The 23,110-nt window shown below is 43.8% G+C and overlaps 1 protein-coding gene across 1 annotated transcript in view; it reads right to left on the reverse strand.

Moving 5' to 3' along the window:
* The window catches only part of STARD9 (StAR related lipid transfer domain containing 9), a 314,211-nt gene that overhangs the window by 73,850 nt on the left and 217,251 nt on the right, over nt 1-23,110 (reverse strand). The window contains exons 19-20 of the mRNA XM_077464565.1: nt 19,695-19,777; nt 9,637-9,737 (exon numbers count right to left, since the gene is read on the reverse strand). Of these exons, the coding sequence (XP_077320691.1) occupies nt 9,637-9,737; nt 19,695-19,777 (184 nt within the window). The remainder of the gene's footprint in view (nt 1-9,636; nt 9,738-19,694; nt 19,778-23,110) is intronic.

Here is a 23,110-nt window from a genome sequence, read left to right on the forward strand (position 1 = left end):
TCGCCCGTTCGGCGAATTCCGAACGTTATGGGCCGTTCGCGCCAAATTCGTGTGGTGCTCACGGCCCACAATGCACTGCGATGGCGCAGTGCATTGCTGGCTCATGATTGGCCAAGCATGCACTTGGACACCGCATGCTTGGCCAATCACAGCGCCGGCAGCGAGGAGAGCCATGATTGGCCACAGGCAGGATGCCTTTGGCCAATCATAGCTCAGGCTGTGTAGTACACGCCCCACCCTATATAAGGCCGCCAGCGCTGCGGCCTTGTGTAGTGTGTTGGCGTCTAAAGCAGTTAGTGGGTGTTCTGTGTACCTTCAACACAGTATACACGATCGTTATCGGCCGATTTTTCATTCTTGCTCTTCTGTAGTGGTTGTTGTCTGCGTGCCCTGACCGCAGTATACACCGCTATATTCACCTATATAGCTAGCGATATATCTATCTTTTATAATAGAGCTTGCAGTCAGCGGTAGGAGCTTGTGCGTGCTGTCTGCGTGCGCTGAACCCAGTATACACCGCTATATCCACCTATATAGCAAACTATCTTGCTCGTTTTAAATAGAGCTTGCAGTCAGCGGTAGGAGCTTGTGCGTGCTGTCTGCGTGCTCTGAACCCAGTATACACTGCATAGCTCTTCTCTATTTGAGCCATCTGCCATCTGCAGGAGTTAGTGGAAGTTGTGTGTGCCTCCAGCACAATATACACTACCCAATTGCTGTTTTTCCCAACTCCCTTCAGGCCATTACCATGTCTGGAAGGCCAGCAAGGAGAGGCAGACAGGCGCGAGCCGATAAAAGAGGGCAAGCAGGCTCTGTGTCTAGAGACAACAGTGCTGGTCGTGGACGCGGTGCATCGTCATCATCAGCACGTGGCCATGGGACACACTTGTCCTTTTCGGCAGCTGGACATGTTGAGCCGCAACATGCCAACGACTTGGTAGAGTGGATGACCAAGCCCTCTTCATCCTCCTCATCCTCTCTCACCCAGTCTCAGGGTACTAGTAAAGCAGCTGCCAACGCATCGTCTTCCCTCCTCTCAATGTCATCATCAGTGACTCCTTCCCTAGACCCCCCAAGTCCTCCTGAGGAGTCCCCTGAACTCTTTGAGCACAGTGTTGGGTACATGCTCCAGGAGGATGCCCAGTGTTTTGTAGGCTCTGATGATGATACTCAGCTAGAGGAAGGCAGTAGCGTGAATGCAGAGAGAGGGGATGCTCAAGAAGGACAGCAATCTGGCAGTCATGTTCCACAAGCTGCAGCATACTGCCAGGTTTGCTCCAGCGATGAAGAGGGAGGGGATGATGAGGGCACTGACTCCACATGGGTGCCTGGTAGGAGAGAGGAGGAGGAGGAGGACGAGGCACATGTCCAACGAGACAGGATGCCCTCCGGGGGCCAGCTTAAGGGCAGCACACCGACTGAATCACACCGCAGAGCTCCGCCTGTGCAGGGCGCTGCCTCTGGGCGTTATTCTAAAAGTTCTTTGGTGTGGGCCTTTGAGATGAGTGCATCAGATCGGATCAGATTTGCAACATATGTCTCAAGCGTGTCTCGCGTGACCAAAACATCAGCCGCTTGGGCACCACATGCTTGACCAGACATATGTTGACCTGCCATGCAGCTCGTTGGCAAGCGTACCTCAAAGACCCACACCAAAGAACAAAGCGGACCTCTCCTTGCTCCTCATCAGCTGGGATCTCCAACCCCACTAGACCTTCAGTCCTCTCTGAAACCTGCTCTGAGAGGAATGAAGGTGTAGAATTAGGTGTGTCACAGCCAAGTGCTTCCGGGCACTCTGCTAGCAGTACACCCACGTCCGATTATAGCAGACAAATGTCCCTGCCCCCGCTGCTGGACCGGCGAAAGAAGTTCACTCCCAGCCATCCACATGCCCAGCGGTTGAATGCTAGCTTGGCTAAATTGCTAGCACTTCAACTGCTGCCTTTTCAGTTGGTAGACTCGGCCCCCTTCCGTGAGTTTGTACAATGTGCGGTTCCTCAGTGGAAGGTCCCCAAACGCCACTTTTTCTCACGGAAGGCGATTCCGGCTCTCTACCGGCACGTGGAAGGCAATGTCCTTGCCTCGCTGGACAGGGCGGTCAGCAGTAAGGTGCATATTACCGCTGACTCATGGTCCAGCAGGCATGGACAGGGACATTACCTGTCTTTCATGGCCCATTGGGTCACTCTTCTGGCAGCTGGGAAGGATGCAGGACAAGGTGCAGTAGTGTTGGAGGTTGTTCGCCACCACGCCTCCAAAATGCTACTATTGGTTGTGACACACCTCTCTCCTCCACCCCCTCCTCTTCTTCTTCCCCCATGGCCTCTTCCAGTGCTCTGTCCTCAGAACCAGCGGTGCTCCGTAGGTGTTCCAGGAGCTACGCAAGTACGCAGGCAAAAAGATGCCATGCCATGCTTGCGCTGGCTTGTTTGGGGGACAGGAGCCACACTGGGGCGGATGTTTTGTCAGCTCTGCAGGGGCAGGGCGATAGGTGGTTGACACCACGCCAGCTTAAGCCAGGAATGGTGGTTTGCGACAATGGCACCAACCTCCTCTCCGCCCTCCGACAGGGACAACTGACCCATGTGCCCTGTGTAGCTCATGTCCTTAACCTTGTGGTGCAGCGGTTCTTGGGCAGGTACCTGGGCTTACAGGATGTCCTGAAGCAGGCCAGGAAAGTCTGTGTGCATTTCCGCCGATCATTTAATGCCTGTGCTCGGCTGGCTGAGCTCCAAAAGGAGTTGAACCTGCCCAAGAACCGCCTTATATGTGACATGCCCACCAGGTGGAACTCAACGTTGGCCATGCTGCAGCAGCTGCACACGCAGCAGAGGGCCATCAATGAGTACCTGTGCGACTACGGCACCAGGACAGGGTCAGGGGAGCTCGGTTTTTTCTCACCACGCCAGTGGGGCATGATCAGGGATGCATGCACTGTCCTGTCACCATTTGAGGAGGCCACAAGGATGGTGAGCAGTGACAGTACATGCATCAGTGACACTGTACCTCTTGTCCACCTCTTGGAGCATACGCTGCGTGGAATAATGGACAGGGCACTTGAGGCAGAACAGAGGCAGGAAGAGGAGGACTTCCTTGCCTCACAAGGCCCCCTTTATCCAGACAGTGTTCCTGCTGTGCCACCCATCACACAGGAAGAGGATGAGGAGGAGGAGGAGGAGGATGATTGTGTCAGCATGGAGGTGGAGGCTGGCACTCAGCATCAGCAGCAGTCTTGTAGGGATGATTTACAGTCCCAAGAAACCCGTGGACTTGTACGTGGCTGGGAGGAGGTAGCTGCGGATCATGTTGTCCTTAGTGACCCAGAGGACTCTGGACCGAATGCCTCAGCTAACCTACGCTGCATGGCCTCCCTGATCCTGCAAAGCCTGTGGAAGGATCCTCGTATTCTTCGGATCAAGGAGAGGGACCATTACTGGCTGGCCACTCTCCTTGATCCACGGTACAAGGGTAAGGTTGCCGACCTTATCTTGCCATCGCAGCGGGAGCAGAGGATGAGACATCTCCAGGAGGCCTTGCAGAAAGGTCTGTGCAACGCGTTTCCAGAGACTGGGAGGTTAAAAACTCCTGGTCCTGGACAACGTGTTGCTGAAGCATCGGTCAGAAGGAGCGGTGGAGAAGGTGGCCGTCTGACCGATGCTTTCAGATAATTTTTTAGTCCGCAGCCCCAAGGTATGATCGGTTCCAGCAACCATCGCCAGCGTCTGATTTACATGGTGCAGGAATACCTAGGGGCAAGGTCAGACTTGGACACCTTTCCCACCGAAAATCCTCTGGCTTACTGGGTCTTGAGGATGGATCACCGGCCAGAGCTTGCACAGTATGCAATTGAGCTACTGGCCTGTCCTGCATCCAGCGTTCTTTCGGAACGCACCTTCAGTGCTGCTGGTGGCTTTGTTACCGATCACAGGGTGCGCCTGTCCACCGAATCAGTTGATCGACTGACCTTCATCAAGATGAATCAGTCTTATATCACCCACAGCTACCAAGCACCTGAAGCTGATGAAACCGAATATTTTTTTTGAAATATCACATCCCTTCAAGACTGCCTATGCTGATGCTGAGTGACTGTCCTGTTATGTTGATTGTCTATCCTCTTCCTCCTCCGCTGATATGTTAGAAGAACATTTCTGGTTCTGGGTGATGCCATCAGCCCAATTTTTCTGCCCCTATTTAACAGGGGCGTTTAATTACAATTTTTGATGCAATGCTTTGCAGCAGGGCTAATTTCTGCACTAAAACTAGAGTATATGGGAGAGGTTGCAGTGTCGTGGCACCAGTGCCTAAGGCCCAATTTTTCTGCCCCTGTTTAACAGGGGCATTTAATTACAATTTTTGATGCAATGCTTTGCAGCAGGGCTAATTCCTGCACTAAAACTAGAGTATATGGGAGAGGTTGCAGTGTCATGGCACCAGCACCAGTGCCTAAGGCCCAATTTTTCTGCCCCTGTTTAATAGGGACATGTAATTACAATTCTTGATATAATATTTCACAGGAGGGCCCGTTCCTGTGCCCACCCAGAGTAACTGTGAGGACTTATAGTGTGGTGGCACCAGCACCACAACCACCAAAGGTCAATTTTTCTACCACTGTTCAACAATGGCATGTAATTACAATTCTTGATATAATCGGTCACAGCAGGGCGCTCCAGCGCCCACCAAGCGTCACTTTGAGGGCTTACAATGTTGTGGCAAAACCAACACCTTGTTCCGCCAAACATCTCCTACTTGCAAACGGAAGGAGACAACCGCAAGCGAGATGAAAAAAGATGGACGACAAAACAAATTATACAGGGGTGATAACCCTTCCCTATGTTTTCCAAAAAGCTTAAAAATTGTTTTTTTGACTGGAGCTACACTTTAAAAATGTACCAGTTGAAAATTACAAACAGATTCAACTTAACACAACAAACCTACACAGTCCCTGTCTTGTTTGCACCGCCTGTATACTGCTGTTCTGAGTATATAGGGCCTGGGGGCCACACGCATTTCCTTTTTTTAATATGGGTACAGGGTTCCCCTTAATATGCGTACAAGACCCAAAGGGGCTGGTTATGGGCAGGGAGGGCTACCCATGCCATTTTTCTCAATGATTTTCAACCATATTGCAGGAACCAGATATAGCATTAAAACCACAAGCAGTTTTAAATGACGTTATTTCCGTTAAATGTCATTTTGTGGGACTGTTCTAAACACGGGAAAACATGTGGCTCTTCACAGGCATACTATAGACACCCCCCAGGCATGATATTTAAAGGAATATTTCACTTTTTTTTTCACTTTAATCGTCATTAAAATCAGTGCTCCCGCCAAAACGGCCATTTTTAAAACTTTTTTTTGCATTGACCCATGTCCCCTGGGGCAGGAGCCAGATCCCCAAACCCTTTTTAGGACAGTATCTTGCATATTAGCCGTTAAAATTAGCACTTTTAATTTCGAACGTTCGAGTCCCATAGACTTCAATGGGGTTCTAACGTTCGTACGAATTTGGGGTCCGTTCGAAAGCTCTGGAGCGAACCGAACCAGGGGGTGTTCGGCTCATCCCTATTCGTAAGTTATAAACTGTGTCTATCTTTTCTCCGTATGTCATATGTTAGTGGGGGTCATATGGTAGTACAAAGAATGAGTTACTGGAGTTGTATTTAGAGACATAAAGCTTTCGGATTAAAACCTATACCAGCAAGGCTTTTTTTTTTTTAGCCCAGAGGTATTCTTAAATGTATTTACTGTAATTGAAAAAAAATTAAGTTTGGGTTTAGGGTTCGTAAATAGATAGAAGATAATATAAACCATCAATTTTTAAGCAAATTTAGACCATAAGATTTCAATAATATATGCAAAGTTTTAACATGGGTCTGCTCTGAACAGAAACTTGTGCCTGGCTCATAAGGACATCTTGGGTTACAAAGCAAAGGACAGAGACAGTAAAATCCTGAGAAATCCTCAAACACTATTGCTGTAAATTTTGAATATTTGACAAATTTTCATTTTTTTTTTGTGCTAACACAAAATTTTACAAATACTAACATTATACATGTATCAGAAAACATTTTTATTCTTCCTGATCTGTTACATATTCAAAAAGAAGAATAAAATTATCTGAAAAAGTAAAGTAAACTTAGAAAACAGTCTTTTTAATAAGGTAATGATGCTACATTTTAATATGCTGCATTTTAATAAACAGAGAAAGAGATATGCTGATCTTACCTTTCTCTGTATTAGACAAGCTTCATGTTTGCAGGGAAAAAACAAAACAAATCGGAGTGTAATTCATTTGCTACTCAGCTTTGCAAGAAAAATCCCACTATGATTTATACTGAGAAAACGTCTCCATCCAAACATGCTTCCAGCCAGGACACACTGTCATTCCACGCTCCATTCCTCCTGCCGAGGCCCGCCCAGGCTGGTGCAGGGGTTTGGCTGCAAAACAGTCTACTCTACTGCATAATGCAGCTTTCTGTTACTATAGAAGCTCAGACATCAAGAACAGGGGAATGAACTGACTGGATTCTGGAAATCATCGATTCATTGCAAGGAAGGCCTGACATTTATATCACTGGCTTGTGATAAAAAATAAGTAGTTAAAACACATTGTTCTTCATTACTACCACTCAAAATGTGCCCTTATTCAAGGATTACACTACGGCTGGAAGGCCAGCATACACATGTATAATAATGTTATCATGGTGACGTGCTAGCTAATTGCAGCTTTTCCATATAAAGAGGTATTAAATAATTTTTACTCAGCACATATATTGGGTTATCATTGCAGTATTTACCTTAAAGTAAATTGTGATATGACTCACATTTTTAAAAGCTTGACCTTCCATAGGTTTCTTATAGTATTAAATACATTTTTATATTAGCTATGGCTTAGTGCAATTACTTTATTTTGCTCAGGAAGAGAGTTAAAGTGTACAGTATATATATCCAAACCTTTTCTTAAAGCCCAGAGCTATCCTGTACCCAGAGTTATACCCTCACAGCAAAACGTTTTTTTGTCTCTAGATGCCCACAGCCTTCCAGGATGAATGATAGCCAAGGTAATTCAACCCATGTCCTCCCAGCCCAGATATTTTCAAAAATTTATTTTTGAAGGAATAACAAACAAAAGGGTGTTCCATATAATTTCCTAAATACGGTTCTAAATGTTATAAATCAGACAGACAATTAAAGACCTCTATCCTTCCACTATTCCTCCACCCCCCCCCCCCCCTTTTTTTTAAGTTGTCCTTTTTTCTCTAAATGCCCTTTACTTATGAGACCATTCTGTTCTAATGGTATTTTTCCCCAAGATTATGAATTCCCCCCTCAACAACACAAACTTTACTCCTTATTCTCAATACAAAAAAAAAAGGAAATAGGGAGAACAGTTGGAATTTTGAATGGTAAACTATTCCCAATAAATCTATCCAAGGTTGTAGTGTCACCTTTGAATTTATTGGACATGGATAACCTTATACATGCTAAATAACTATGGACATGGCATACCAGATATACAAGTCAGTTAATCATATTTTTATTCTTAACTTATATACTGTATGTCAACTACATGGAATAGTTATGTATATGTATACCAAATCTTTGTCAATCCTTCTGTAACTCTTTAAATAAAGAATTTATTTTTAACCACTTCCCGCCCAAGGTACGTCCAGGGATGTCCTTGACTTTGCAGGGGTATATCTGAATGATGCCTGCAGCTACAGATATCATCTTTTAGTGCCGGCGATTCCCTAGTGGCTGTTCCACTGCTTGAACATTCTTACGGGGGCGAGAGGGGACGCCCCCCCCCCCCCCCGCGCCGCTCTCCGGTGCTTTTACAGACTCACTGCTTCCATTGGTGAGTCGGAGACAGGATCCAGATGGTGATCATAGAGATTTCCAGCGGACCAGATGTTCGCCGGTGTCTCTGACCGTTCGGAGGCCAGGCGCGATGTTATGATGTCACGCCCGGCCTCTGCATTCAAACGAATGGCTGTCTCGGCTGGGAAGCCGAGATCATTAATTTTTTAATTTTTTATATCAGGCTTCCTAGCCTAGAGGTGAGATGTGGGGTCTTATTGACCCCATATCTCACTGTAAAGAGGACCGATCATGCAATATTCCTATTAAAAGGGATGTTTACATTTCTTGTAATAGGAATAAACGTGAACAAAAATGTATATATTTTTTTAAAGTGTCAAACCAAAAAAAAAAAAAATTTAAAGTGCCCCTGTCCCCACGTGCTCGCACGCAGAAGCGAACACATACACAAGTCCCACCCACATATGAAAACAGTGTTCAAACCACACGTGAGGTATCGCCGCAAACGTTAGAGCAAGAGCAATAATTCTAGACACAGACCACCTCTGTAACTTAAAACATGTAGCCAGTAAAAAAAAAAAAAAATTCAAGTGTCGTCTATGGGGATGTTTACGTACCGAAGTTTGGTCGCCATTCCACGAGTGTGTGCAATTTTGAAGCATTACATGTTAGGTATATAAAAATGAATGTGTCTTTCCCACTACTAAGAGTAACTAATGAATGTGGCTAGTGAGATCAAGTGATAAATATATATATAATGCAGCAAAACCTAAAAGTGTATCACAACACACCAAAACATGTAAAATCTATATAAAGCGATCTTGCGCAGAAATAAATATCACTATAAAAACACTATGGATAGATAACCAAATATATAAAAACTATCTGAAAAAATATCTCCTCGTGGAGATATTTTAGTATAGACCCGCTTTGTAATGTAGATATGGCCCGCTCTGTATTTACACACAATGCAGACACCAGAGGAGATATTTTTTCAGATATTTTTTATATATTTAATTATTTATCCATAGTGTTTTTGTAGTGATTTATTTATGAGCAAGATCCCTTTATATAGATTTTACATGTTAGGTTCCATTTACTCGGTGTAACTTCATCTTTCACATTATGCAAAAATTTGGGCTAAATTTAATAATTTTTTTTGTTTTAAAGCATGAAAACACGTTCGAAAAATTGCTACGCAAATACTGTGCGAGATAAAGAGTTGCAATGACCGACATTGTATCATCTAGGGTCTTTGCTAAAAAAAAAAAAAAAAAAACATATATAATGTTTCTATATAATTTTCTAGCAAAAAAATTATGAATTTTGCCTGTAGGAGAGAAATGTCAGAATTGGCCTGGATGGGAAGTGGTTATAAAAATGTTCTACAACAGAAACACCACAGAGCTACACCAACAAATGAAAACAAAAAATACCATAAAGAGTTTTTTTTTTTTTTTTGCGAGCAACTGTGATGGCCAGTATAAGAAAAGGATTACTGCTCCCCTTGCAAATAACTTTACTAAAATTTGTCTCTGGTATATCCTACAGCTTAACGAAGCAATCTATATATTTAAATTATGAGCAGCTATGCGGCTAAAGGCAAGGCATAATATATGGCACAGTATTTCTATGTTTCGTGAACTGAATGACCAAATGATATCACTGAATATGTCAAACAATATAAATAATATTGAATATTAAATTATATATAAACTATAGCTCCTTCCCAGTGTAGTATGAAAAGACTGATGAAAAGGATTACAAGACTGGTACCAATTAAAACATGGAGGTAATGGAATTTTAGGAACATACCTCGTGTTCAATATGAATGAATTCTCTTTGGAAGAAGAGTAATCTCCGGACAGGTCCAGCCAGTCCAAAGAACAATCGCTTACAAAAGAGGCCTGGCCCTCCTGCAAAAGGAAGCATAAGACATTTATGTCAAACACAGGCTATACTAAATCTTGTTTGCGGATTTACACTCTTACCAATACCCAAAAACAAAAAAAAGGCAGAGATTTCAGTGTGCTACATTGGGCAACCAGAAAGCTTTTATGGGCTTCATGAAGAACAAAATAAATGATAAAATGAATACATTATCAAACTGGATAACAGTTGACAATTGCATATAAGGATTTGTTCACTAAGCTGGATGCTTTATTTTAAAATTTTTAGATATTCTATGTCAACCGGTTTCCTAAAAAATCTCCAGTTACAGGGATAAAAAAATCATAAAATAGTGTATGTGTAATTTTTTTTATTGTATTCATTTAAGTTAAATTCCAATTGTAGCTTTCTGTAAACCATGATAGATCAACAAGGGGTACATAAAAACACTGAATTTTATTAAATGTCTTCAAATTTTTTTTGCCCTTTTTACATTTTATTGATATTACACAGAACAATATCATCCATATAATACAAGACGTGGATCAGGATACAGATACCAGGAGCTTTGGACATAGAGACATGAAACATCTTACAAGTTGTATATTCGTATATGTGGATAATATGAAAAAACACAAATCTGAGAATTTCCCTATAAAACCTAAGCCATTACCGATGAAGCATATTATTCTAAGAGTAGTAAAAAGGAAAAAAAAAATAAAAAAGCCGAACTGCAAAAAAACAATGAAATAAAAAACAATGTTAATAGCTATAAAAAAAAAATTCACACCGAGAACAAATAGGAAGAATCCATATCAGCCCTCATCCCATAAGTCCACATTCCATCCATCTCCAATTAAGGATATATCACATCACAGCACGTCTTTATACATCAATATCACCAGATACCGAAGTGATCCACCCTACCCACAGAACGTCCCCTGGATGCATTAGTAAATTTGAACAGTGGTAACGCTTTATTAACCAGCTCCACCCAGAATGACATGGAAGGGGGGAAGGATCCTTCCATTTAAGTGCCAAGGCTTTTTTAGCATAGAATACTATTTGTAGGATCTTTTTAGAGTTGGAAATCTCCTCCTCTCCGAAGTCACCTAAGAGACATCTAGCTGGGGAGTATTTATTTGGGAGAGCCAACTTGTCCTCTAGGAACCCAAGGATTGCCTTCTAGAATTTCCCAACCCTGGGACACAGCCAATTTATATGAAAAAAAAAACGCCGGGTGTTGCATGGCAACGGTGACATTCAGATGATTCTACTCTGCCCATTCTATATAGAAGTGCAGGGATAAAATAGGTACTATGCAGATAATGAAATTTTATTCATTTGTCCTTAGCTGATATCATAGACAGCAGCATAGAGTCTACCACCTCTGACCATGATTCCTCAGTCAATGATGGAATGTCTTCCTCCACTAACTAGCGATCCTAATTGGTTGGGTACCTTATATTCGAGCTGGAGATCTCTAAATGTTTTGAAAGAATTGATGAGCAAAATTCATTCCATACTTGGCCCCACACGTACTGTCTGGAATTTTGTATAATTTATGTAAATGGGGATTATGCCACAAAGGAGCATTGGGTGATTTATCCAACGGGGCTTGTTTTGTCCTTTAACTGCTCCCCAGGGCCAGGCCCCAAAGTGAGAATCCTCATAGCAGGGTTAAGAGAGTGACTGCTGCCCTTTGTGTGAAAGCAGTGGCCTCTTTCCAGATGTCCAACACACAGGCAGTCACAGCTACTGCTTTACAATTATCACCGCTCATGCCAACAGCTACAGTGGATATAAAAAGTCTACAAACCCCTGTTAAAACCTCAGGTTTCGGTGATGTAAAAAAAATAAAAAAATAATGAGACAAAGATAAGTCATTTCAGAACTTTTTCCACCTTTAATGTGACCTATAAACTGTACAACTCAGTTGTACAACAAACTGAAATATTTTAGGTGGAAGGAAGTAAAAATAAAAACGAAAATAATATGGTTGCATAAGCATGCAAATCCTTAACCACTTGCTTACTGGGCACTTAAACCCCCCTCAGTCCCAGACCAATTTTCAGCTTTCAGCGCTGATGCACTTTGAATGACAATTGCGCAGGCATACAACACTGTACCCAAATTAAATTTTTATCTTTTTTTTCCCACAAATAGAGCTTTCTTTTGGTGGTATTTAATTACAGCTGGGAGTTTTATTTTTTGCTAAACAAACAAAAAAAGATGCAAAAAAAAAAGTTTAATAGTTTGTTATAAAATTTTGCAAACAGGTCATTTTTCTCCTTCATTGAAGTGCGCTGATGAGGCGGCACTGATAGGCTGCATTGGTGGGCACTGATAGGCTGCATTGGTGGGCACTGGTGTGCACTGATAGGCATAGTTAAGGCGGCACTAATAGGCAAAGATAAGGCGGCACCGATGGGAACAGATAAAGCGGCACTGATGGGCAAAGATGGGCACAGATAAGATGGCACGGATGGGTGGCACGGATGGGTGGCACTAAGGGGCACTGATAGGTACCACTGATAGATGGGACTGATGGGCACTGATAGGTGGCACTGCTGGGCACTGATGGGCGGCAATGCTGGGCACTGGTAGATGACACTGATGGGCACGGATATGTGGCACTGGGGTGCAGCACCTTTGTTGAGGCAGATTGTGGGCACTGCTGGGTGGCACTGTGGGCACTGACGGGGGCACTTATTTTTTAATCATCTTTAGTGATGAGGGGGCAGGTGGGCACTGGCAGGGGGCAGGTGGGCACTGGCAGGGCTGGCCGTGATCGGGACTGATGTCCCGATCACGGCCGCCGGTGATCGGCTCTTTTTTTTCTCCTCGCGCTGTCAGCGCAAGGAGGAATAATAGCCGATTACCGGCTCCGTTATATCACATGATCAGCTGTCATTGGCTGACAACTGATCACATAAGGGGTCGGGATCGACCCCTTGCTCTGATCAGTGATCAGGCGAGCCTCATAGACTCGCCGATCACAGAGCGCGCCGCGCGCTCCCCTCAGGGGGCGCGCAGGCCGCTCGTGCACGGGACTACATCAATAGACGTAGTCCTGGCAAAGGAGATCCGCGCTGTAGCCATCATTCGGCTATAGCGCGGGTCTCAAGTGGTTAAACAAATACTTTGTTGAAGCACCTTTTGATTTTATTACAGCACTCAGTCTTTTTGGATATGAGTCTATCAGCATGGCATATCTTGACTTGGCAAAATTTGCCCACTCTTCTTTGCAAAAACACTCCAAATCTGTCAGATTGCGAGGGCATCTCCTGTGCACAATCCTCTTCAGATCCCCCCACAGATTATCAATTGGATTCAGGTCTGGGCTCTGGCTGGACCATTTCAAAATTTTAATCTTCTAGTGAAGCCATTCCTTTGTTGATTTGGATGTATGCTTTGGGTCGTTGTCATGCTGAAAGATGAAGTTCCTCTAGCAGAAGCCTGAAGGTTTTGTGCCAATATTGACTGGTTATTTTGATCTGTTTATAATTCCCTCTACATTGACTAAGGCCCATGTTCCAGCTGAAGAAAAAGAGCCCCAAAGCATGATGCTGCCACCACCACGCTTCACTATGGGTATGGTTTTCTTTTGGTGATGTGCAGTGTTTTTGCACTAAACACATCTTTTGGAATTATGACCAAAAAGTTCAACCTTGGATTCATCAGACCACAACGCATTTGCCCAAATGTTTTTGTGAGACTTCAGATGTGTTTTTGCAAAATTTAGCCAGACTTGGATGTTTTTGTTGGTAAGAAAAGGCTTCAGTCTTGCCACTCTACCCCATAGCCCAGACATATGAAGAATACAGGAGATTGTTGTCAACATGTACCACACAGCCAGTACTTGCCAGATATTCCTGCAGCTCCTTTAAAGCGGAGTTCCACCCAAACACTCCACCCTGTGAAGCCACAGCTGGGCGCCCAGTTAGAATGCCGGCACCGTGGAGAGGAAGGGGCAAGGAGCGAGGCTTCGTGCTCCTGCATTACTGGACCACGGGACAGGTGCGTCTCTGAATATTAAAGTGTAGCTGCTGACTTTTAAATGGGTGGAGCTCCACTTTAATGTTGCTGTAGGCTTCTTGGCAGCCTCCCTGACCAGTTTTCTTCTTGACTTTTCATCAATTTTGGAGGGACGTCCAGTTCTTGGTAATGTCCCTGTGGTGCCATATTTTCTCCACTTGATGACTGTCTTCACCAGTGGCGGCCCATGTATTGTGGGCGCACGGGCGCCGCCCCCATCCATGCACCCAGCCCCTTTCAAGGCGCCGGGCACATGGACTCCTATGGCGGGGGTGGGAGGGGGTGGAAATTTTTGAAGCACCCGTTTAGAGCCAGAGGTTCTAGTAGGCTTTAAAATAGGGTGGGCCCTAATCCCACCCAATCGTGTGACGATAGCGAATGGATTTTTTTTTTTTTTTTTTCACACCTTTTTAGACTAACATTCCTCCTCACCAATCAGGAGGCAGGTCGTCACACCTGTTTCCTGATTGGCCAAAGTGCCAGGCCATCCTATTGGCTGCCTGGCGCTGCAGGATCCAGCACTGGTGGTAAGAGCCGGACCACCCATGGAAGGGGGGGTATGGTGCTGTCAGACACAAGCGGGGGAAAGGTGCTGTCGGAGCCATGAGCAGGTGTTGGGGGTATGGTACTGTCAGAGCCATGAACAGGGGGATGGTGCTGGCAGAGCCGTGATTGGGGGGTATGGTGCTGCCAGAACAGCCAGGTGTGGGCGAGGAGGGTTCCTGTTCTACTACTACTACCGGGGGGGGGGGGTGCTGTCAGTGCCGGGAGTCGTGACCCAGTGCAGATCAGTGAGGCCGATCTGTAGTCCCTGAGCTGCATTTACTGATCTGTAGTCCCTGAGCTGCATTTACTGATCTGTATACCCTGAGCTGTGATGCTTAACTGTATACCCTGAGCTGTGATGCTTAACTGTATACCCTGAGCTGTGATGCTTAACTGTATTACCCTGAGCTGTGATGCTTAACTGTATACCCTGAGCTGTGATGCTTAACTGTATACCCTGAGCTGTGATGCTTAACTGTATACCCTGAGCTGAATACTCTGTCCTGTGATGCTGGAGCTGTATACTCTGTCCTGTGATGCTGGAGCTGTATACTCTGTCCTGTGATGCTGGAGCTGTATACTCTGTCCTGTGATGCTGGAGCTGTATACTCTGTCCTGTGATGCTGGAGCTGTATACTCTGTCCTGTGATGCTGGAGCTGTATACTCCTGACACTATGGGTGGAAGCAAGTGGAATACAGGGGACGGAGTGGGTGGATTCTTTATGGCATGGGGCTTTTGAGAAGTGGGATAGGTCAAAAAGGAAGGGCGGGGTCTGGTGCTCCCACATCCTAAAACTTCACCAGCTGCCACTGGTCTTCACTGTGTTCCATGGTATATAGAATGCCTTGGAAATTCTTTTGTATCCTTTTCCTGATACGTTTTAACAATGAGAGCCCTCTGATGCTTTGGAAGCTCTCTACGGACCATAGCTTTTGTTGTAGGATGCGACTAATAAAATGTCAGGAAAGGCCTACTAGAACAGCTGAACACGTACCTTTATTTGGGGTTATTCAGAGGCACTAAGTGATGGCAGGTAACTACTGACTCCTATTTAGCATGAGTTGAAATGTGATTGCTTAATTCTGAACACAGCTATAAGAGGGTGTGCACACTTATGCAACCACATTATTTTTTTTTATTTTTTTTTACTTCCCCTCCTCCAAAAATATTTCAGTTTGTTTTTCAATTGAGTTGTACAGTTTATAGGTCACATTAGTGGAAAAAGTTCTGAAATGATTCATCTTGTCAAATTTTTTTTACATCACAGAAACCTGACATTTTAACTGGGGTGTGTAGACTTTTTAGATCCACTGTAAATAAAAAGTAGTTGTGATTGTTCAGGGCTTGTATTGGACTGCTGTAGATAGACCTCTGTTCTCCCACAGAAGGCATCTTATTTATATAAAGTAGCCCAATGCAACCAAATATAATGAATCGCTGACTATTAGGTATACAACTATATACATATCAGTGGTTGCTATACATTAGTGCATTTTGCTAACAAGTACTGCACTACATTGGTAAATATGCCAGAATCTCTTGTAACAAAAAACAGTACAATAACTGCTAGATCAGGGGTAATGAATTAAAAATCAAGGAGGTCCAGTCGCCAAAATTTTCTTTGGGCCGAGGTCCGAATCTCAAGTCTGTGCTATGACTCAGAAAGATTGTAGTCACTGTATATCTATCAAAAACATGAGAAATGTACAATTTCCTTAGCATTTCAACAATATTTATTGTCAAGTTTCAGTTAAAATATTAAACATGTGGACAGTTGGAACTAGGATAGCTTTACATTTGCTCTTTACACCGGGTGGCCCCATCACAGTCTCCCTTTACATCGGGTGCCCCCATCACAGTGTCCCTTTACATCGGGTGTCCCCATCACAGTGTCCCTTTACATCGGGTGTCCCCATCACAGTGCCCCTTTACATCGGGTGTCCCCATCACAGTGCCCCTTTACATCGGGTGTCCCCATCACAGTGCCCCTTTACATCGGGTGTCCCCATCACAGTGCCCCTTTACATCAGACCTTCCTGTCAGAGTGTCCCCATACATCAGATGTCCCCATCAGGGTGTCCCTTAACATAAAATAAGGGTCGCGCTGATGGGTAAATTTTATGTTAAGGGTCACGCTGATGGGCACAACTAAATGTGCCCCTTAACTTAAAATTTGCCCATCAAAGTGCCCCTTTAATATAAAATGTACCCATCAGTTTTGCTCTTAAAATAAAATGTGCCCATGAGTGTGCCCCTTTACATCAGGTGTCCCCATCACAGTGTCCATTTACATCACTGACATTCCTGTCAGTGTCCCCTTACATAAGATGTACCCATCAGAGTCCCCCTTAACATAATATGTGCACATCAGGGTGCCCCTTAACATAAAATAAGGGTCATGCTGATAGGCACATTTTATATTAAGGGGCACTCTGATGGACAACAAAATGTGCCCCTTAACTTAAAATTTGCCCATCAGAGTGCCCCTTTTAATATAAAATAAAATATGCCCATCAGAGTGCCCCTTAACATGAAATAAGGGTCACACTGATGGGCGCCTATTATGTTAGGAGGCACTCTGATGGACAAATTTTATTTTAAGGGGTATGCTGGTGGGTATATTTTTAATGTGCACATCAATGGGCATATTTTGTAGAGCACATTTTGTTGTGCCCATCAGCGTGCCCCTTAACAAAATATGCCCATCCATGTGCACATTAAAAATATACCCATCAGCATGCCCCATAAAATTAAATTTGTCCATCAGAGTACCCCTTAACATAAAAGGTGCCCATCAGCGTGACCCTTATTTTATGCTAAAGGGCACTCTGATGGACACATTTTATTTTAAGGGGCATGCTGATGGGTATATTTTTTTAAGTGCACACTGATGGGCATATTTTGTTAAGGTGCACTTTAACAAAACCTGCAAATCAGTGTGCATATAAAAAATATACCCATCAGCATGCCCCTTACAAAAAAAGCCCAGCATTGTGCAAATTACAAATATACCCATCAGTGTGCCCCTTACAATATGTCCAACAGTGTGCATGAAAACTAATGTGCCCACATACCTCAACTGCAGGAGGAAGGGCACAACTGAAGCTGCCTCAAGGAGAGCCAGGACCCGGGAATCGGGAAACGTGGGCAGCATGGGGAGCGGGGCGCGCACGTGACGTCACACCCCCTACTGCCTGTGAGCGTGAGTAAAACACAGCTCCGAGAGACGCGGCCAGGAGCAGGGGGTGGGCGCATGCGCACAGCGTCACTGGTTGCTAGGGAAACCCGCGGTCCCAGCAAACCAGTGATTGCTGTAATTCACTACACAGGCGGCATAGCGCACAGTGTCACTGGTTGCTAGGGAAACCCGCGGTCCCAGCAAACCAGTGATTGCTGTAATTCACTACACAGGCGGCATAGCGGTCCGGGCAGAAGCCCCGCTCGGTCCGGACTCGGATCGTGGGCCGCCATTTAATGACGGCTGAGCTAGATGATGTTGCCAAAAATATCACAACTGAAGATAATACAATTGTCAGAAACAAACCAAACAACACACTGGGAGATGTCAGATGACAGAGACAACAAAACTATTTCCCTGACGCCAACATGGCAGCATACTAGTGATAGAGCTCTGCTTCTTGACCACTCCCTCAGGACCAATGAATAGCATGAAAAAAAGGACTAGTTAGCCATCCCCCATTCTTCTTCTTTTTTTTTTTTTGAGTATAGAGTAAGCAATCCTATGTTCCCACCTCTAGTCCAATGCAGTAGCCGCCTGGGTTTAGCATCTTCCAGTGCAAAGTCCCAGCGCTCGGGCTGCTAAATGCGCTAATAGCCTGGGAACCCCTTCTGTGGGTCTTTATGGTGCCCTGCAATGTTTCCTCATTAGGAACTAAATCTGCCATCACGTAAGTGTCTGTGGGGTGATACAAGTAGAGAGGCGCCTCTGGGTGCAGTCGTTTAGAAATAACGCTTTTAATAATAGATGTAGATCAACTCACATTTTGTAGGAATAAACAAACATGGTATTATTAATACAGTGACACATCCCCGCATCCTAAGCAGTATGGATTCCTTGCTGACAACTGAGATCTTCCGGCAGATGGAGGATGCCGGCTCCACAGAGCATCCTCAGAGAGAGGCGTGGAACGCACAGGACAGCTTGCTGCGGACAGATGACGTCATCAAAGCTGGACATGTTTCGAGAGAGTGCGCACTTGGCGATGTAAGCAAGTTGCACTCCTTTGTCAACACGTATCAAAAACGCAACACACCTGTTGGAAATGCTTCAAGCCCCGGTTCACAGAATCGCATGACTAAGAAAATAACATTACATTTAATGGCGCTCTTCATTCCTATGTGACTTTGATGTATTTTTTTTTTTAACCCTCACCTCTCCTCCCTAAGCATCCAAACTTGAGTGCAAGTTGCACTAGAATCACATGAAAATCGTATTAGAATAGTGGGAACTGACATGTGGAAAATGCAACTCAAACATGGCAAAAACAAAAACAGAAAGGCATCACGCGCTGCATTCAATTTAATGCAACGCGGCAAAAGTGCATATGCGTTAATCAACTACTAGGTGTCAGTTAGGATTGCCCTAATGGAACCAAAAACATTAGGTGTCAACCAGGATTATCATAATGGAATCTATAAGCCAGTACCTATGGCAGCGAGGTACGGAACAGAACCAAACCTCTAACTTTACAAACTGCAATCATTTTCTTCTAATTTTACTTCCCTTTTCTGGCTATCGCTGGACATTCAGTTCAGAAATTAATGAAATAATAAAGTGTGTGCAAGGGATGATGAGAGGAGGTAAAAGATTCACTATAGTTACAAAGACATCAAACCTTCTTTCCTTTGTCTTGTTTGTTGATATATACAGTAAACACGTAGCTGAGAATATAAAGCATACAGCAAGCTGTCTCCAACAGCATATTTTAGCATTTATGTTTCACTAAAATTAGAAAATAAAATCTATATAAAGATTATTATGCCATTAAGTGTGTGGAGCATAATGTTTAAATTGTATAAATAGTATAGTGAGCAGTTGAAGACAGATGTTTTTTTTTTTTATTATTAAGTACAAGCAACTCTTGCTTCAGACACTGATAAATGAAACCCATTGTACAAGTAGTATCCCTCAGATTTCACCTAATCATCAAATCAATGAAATCAAACCACACCAAGATAATCTGCTGCCCATTTCTTCGTAATGTGTTAAGGGCAATTTCAAGATCATAATGTAGAACATTAGTGTGGCCTTCTAAATTTGTTACACTGGATGATGTCATCCACATATGCGTACATTTGAAAAATGTAATCAGTGTCATATTCAGTAGCATACCACATGAAGGGATTATTTTTACGATGATATAATTTAAGACTTACAGATCTCATTTGCCTCAGGACAGCAGCCTCTGCTGGGTGGTTGAATCGAAATTTGTGAGTCTTTCCTAATACAATTACAGCTCCTAAAGAGAAAAAAGGCATAATGTATAATGCACCATGGACTTCAAATTCAATAAAGATGACAAAACGCTGTACAGTACATATTATATCCATCTAAGTGTACAGATCTTTCAAAGAAAATTTGATTGTACTGTAAGAAATGCAGAGCGGACACAGACACAGCCCCCTGATCTCTATCGGGTGGTCGGATGGAAAGGGACTGCCTGTCTGGTTCCATCCAACTGCCATCCAATCTGAAGGACAGGATCGGATTGGATGGCGGACACATGTCCACTGACATTCGCCGCTCCATAGAGAGCAATGGGTGGTCCGATTGTGTCCACCTGAAAAAGGAACAGGTCAGACCCGATCGGTCCACTGCCTATAATGAGACAATACAATATTCACTGAACAATGGATTGCATTTAGGCGTGACAAAGGGGTAATCTAATAGGCTGGCCCTTGTATATCATAAATTCAAAAGAAAACACCTAAAAAAAAAAAAAATAATAAAAAAAAGAAACAAAACTTTAATTGCTTTAATGGCAACGAAAAAAAGGAAAAACATACTTAAAGAATATATGAGCTCAACACAACTCCATGACCTGTAGAAAAATGATTTCCGTTTTTTGGGGGGTACATATGTCATTTCCTGTAGAATGTTGGTGTGTACACAGCATATTTAAAGTGGTAAAGTGACACTAAACAATATCCTTATTTTCCAAATATAATCCATACACATCCACTACACAATGGCCCTATAATCTATTTTTCATTACTGTGTTTTTCTGCCTCCTTGTAACATCCACCGTGAGCTCACAAACTTCTTCTCCCCCTCACTTATGTTTATTGGCGCAAATATAGCACTTTAGTCATATTTACTTCTCTATGTACACTACAAATCCCATAGTCTACAGTACATAGTCTCTTGTCTATCTCGGGATCAAGCAAGAGAGGGTGGCTATATTCCTACTTACGACAGTTTCATACGGGCGTCAGCTTGTATAAGAACAGTGTGAACAGCAATCTTTGACAAAGCATTTGCCAGCTTTAAACAAGTTGCTAGCAAGCTTCAGCACTTCTTGCAGCTTATTGAAAGCTTGCTTGTGGCAATCAGCGCTGCCATTAGGATCTGTGTACACCATTTACAAACTGAAGATGAATGGTACTTTAAATGGGGTTGTATAGGTTTGATTTTTTATTTTTTTTAAACAACATGTTATACTCACCTCCACTGTGCATTTCACATCCTCGAGTGGCCCCGATCCTGCTGTTCTGGGGTCCCACAGCCGCTGTCTCAGCTAGTCCCCGCTAAAGCTAACCCCCTCTGGGAAGCACTTTCCTGAGGGGGTTAGCTTGCGGGTGCGCTCCTTTGTCATACAGTTGGCGTCCAAAGACGCCAACTGTATGACTCTGTCCCGCCCCCGCCCCCAGCGGCCACATCACTGGATATGATTGACAGCAGTGCGAGCCAATGGTTGCGCTGCTATCAATCTATCCAATCAAGGACCAGAGTTAGTGGAGAAGAGGATGCCGGAGGATGCGCACAGCAGGTGAACGAGCACAGGTAAGTAAAACGGGGGAGCTGGGAGGCCCATGACATAGGATGCATTAAGGTGAAAAAACACTTAACACTAGGGGGTGATCACGGGGTTGTGTTCCCTAGTGTGTGTTCTAACTGAAGGGGGGCGGGGACTGTGTAGGGGAGATGACAGATCGCTGTTCATACTCTGTATGAAGAGATGATCTGTCCCTTCACCCCTCGTGACCGCTGGGCACTCGCATTGCCTTCAGCGGCGCGCATGCGCCTCTAGTGCCCGTAATTGGAAGTAACGTAACAGGATGGCGATTTGCGCAGTCAAGCCATGGTGCAGCAATACAAGTGCGACGGCTGGGCAGCAAGCAGTTAAAATAAACACACCCACCCTCTAGCACGAAGTCAAATCACAGCAGCAAAAAAAACAAAAAAAAACAATTTGGAGATTTGGAGGAGGCTGAGCACAATAGAAAGGACTTTTCTGAGTTAGGAATATATACTTGAATAGAATTTATTAAACCAGAGTTCAGTGTTACCTTGAGTCATGCACAATGCATGAACCATATGTTTTGTACAAATTTAGAAAATTAAATCAGCATAAAATACTTGCTTTCACAATAATAATAGAATGAAAGTAAAAAATAAATAATCATATGCAGTAGGTAATTCCCTATTAACACTTGAGTGTTTAGTACCTCAAAACTACAAAAAAAACTCAACACTAAAATCCTACGGCCATAAATGTTGCGTGTTTACACCTGAGGCTTCTGTCACCAGACGTCTGCAGCCCAAAAAAAAATACAGGACTTTCTTTTTAGGTAGAATTGGCAATTTTTGCCGCAGTCCACAGTTCACAGTTTTCAAGTCGCTGCAACTTTAAGTAGCATAGATTTGAAGTGCTGCGATTCAAATACATGGGCAGCGCCTTGTCACGCAACTTTATAGGTTGCACTAGTGTGGAGCTTTAGGTGTGACTAAAGCCTGTCTCTTTATTAAAGTATATAATACAAACACACCTTATAATAAAAATAAAGGGGGGGGGGGGTTTAAAGAAAGACACCCATGTGCCTGGAGTAATCAACAATGAGTACACAGGCATGTAAAATGCTACCAAAATATGGAACAGTGACAATGCATCCAGCTATAAGTCAATATTTAAACATAAATGGTGAATGTTCTAGCGCTAATACATGTACACATAGATATTCAAAATAAACCCGTGCAAAAGGTCAAATGTTCAAGTGACAAGTATAAATAACAAATGTGAGAAAATTCCAATGGGTGAACTGAATCTGTTATAGATGGCCTATAGATCATCCACAAAAAGGTGGTGGGACAGAGACGTGTTGTGCTGACACTGTCCAACCAGAAAAAATGTCAAGATGGTACTTCATCAATGGAAGGAAGAGGTATATATACTCTTACTGGAACTGGTGGACTCAAGTGTCAGCGACAGAGCCATATAGGCATGGGTGCTGGAATTAGCAGGCACACGGAACTCCAAGGGATCCAAAAGCCTCCACCAACATTAGGGATGGCCACCAAACAAACCTCCAATGGGAAGAACTCCAAGACTGGATCCGAAAGGTCAGAGACTCGACTGGACAGCAGGGCAATCTCTCATCCAGGTGGTATAAAAAAAAAGGAATGCTTCCAATAGCGTAGATAAAAAAATACTTTTCTTTATAAAAACCGGCATACATTAATAAAAAAACTATGCTCACAATTTAAAAGATTTGGGCGACGTGAGGAGCGATAAGCCTGGCCCGACACGTTTCGACCAAAAAGGCCTTCAACTGGGACATATAGTAGCTCTCCC

The sequence above is a fragment of the Lithobates pipiens genome, unplaced genomic scaffold, assembly GCF_037356315.1.
Source record: "Lithobates pipiens isolate NorthernLeopardFrog02 unplaced genomic scaffold, aLitPip1_a1.2 Scaffold_30, whole genome shotgun sequence".
NCBI classification, from domain to species: Eukaryota; Metazoa; Chordata; class Amphibia; order Anura; family Ranidae; genus Lithobates; species Lithobates pipiens.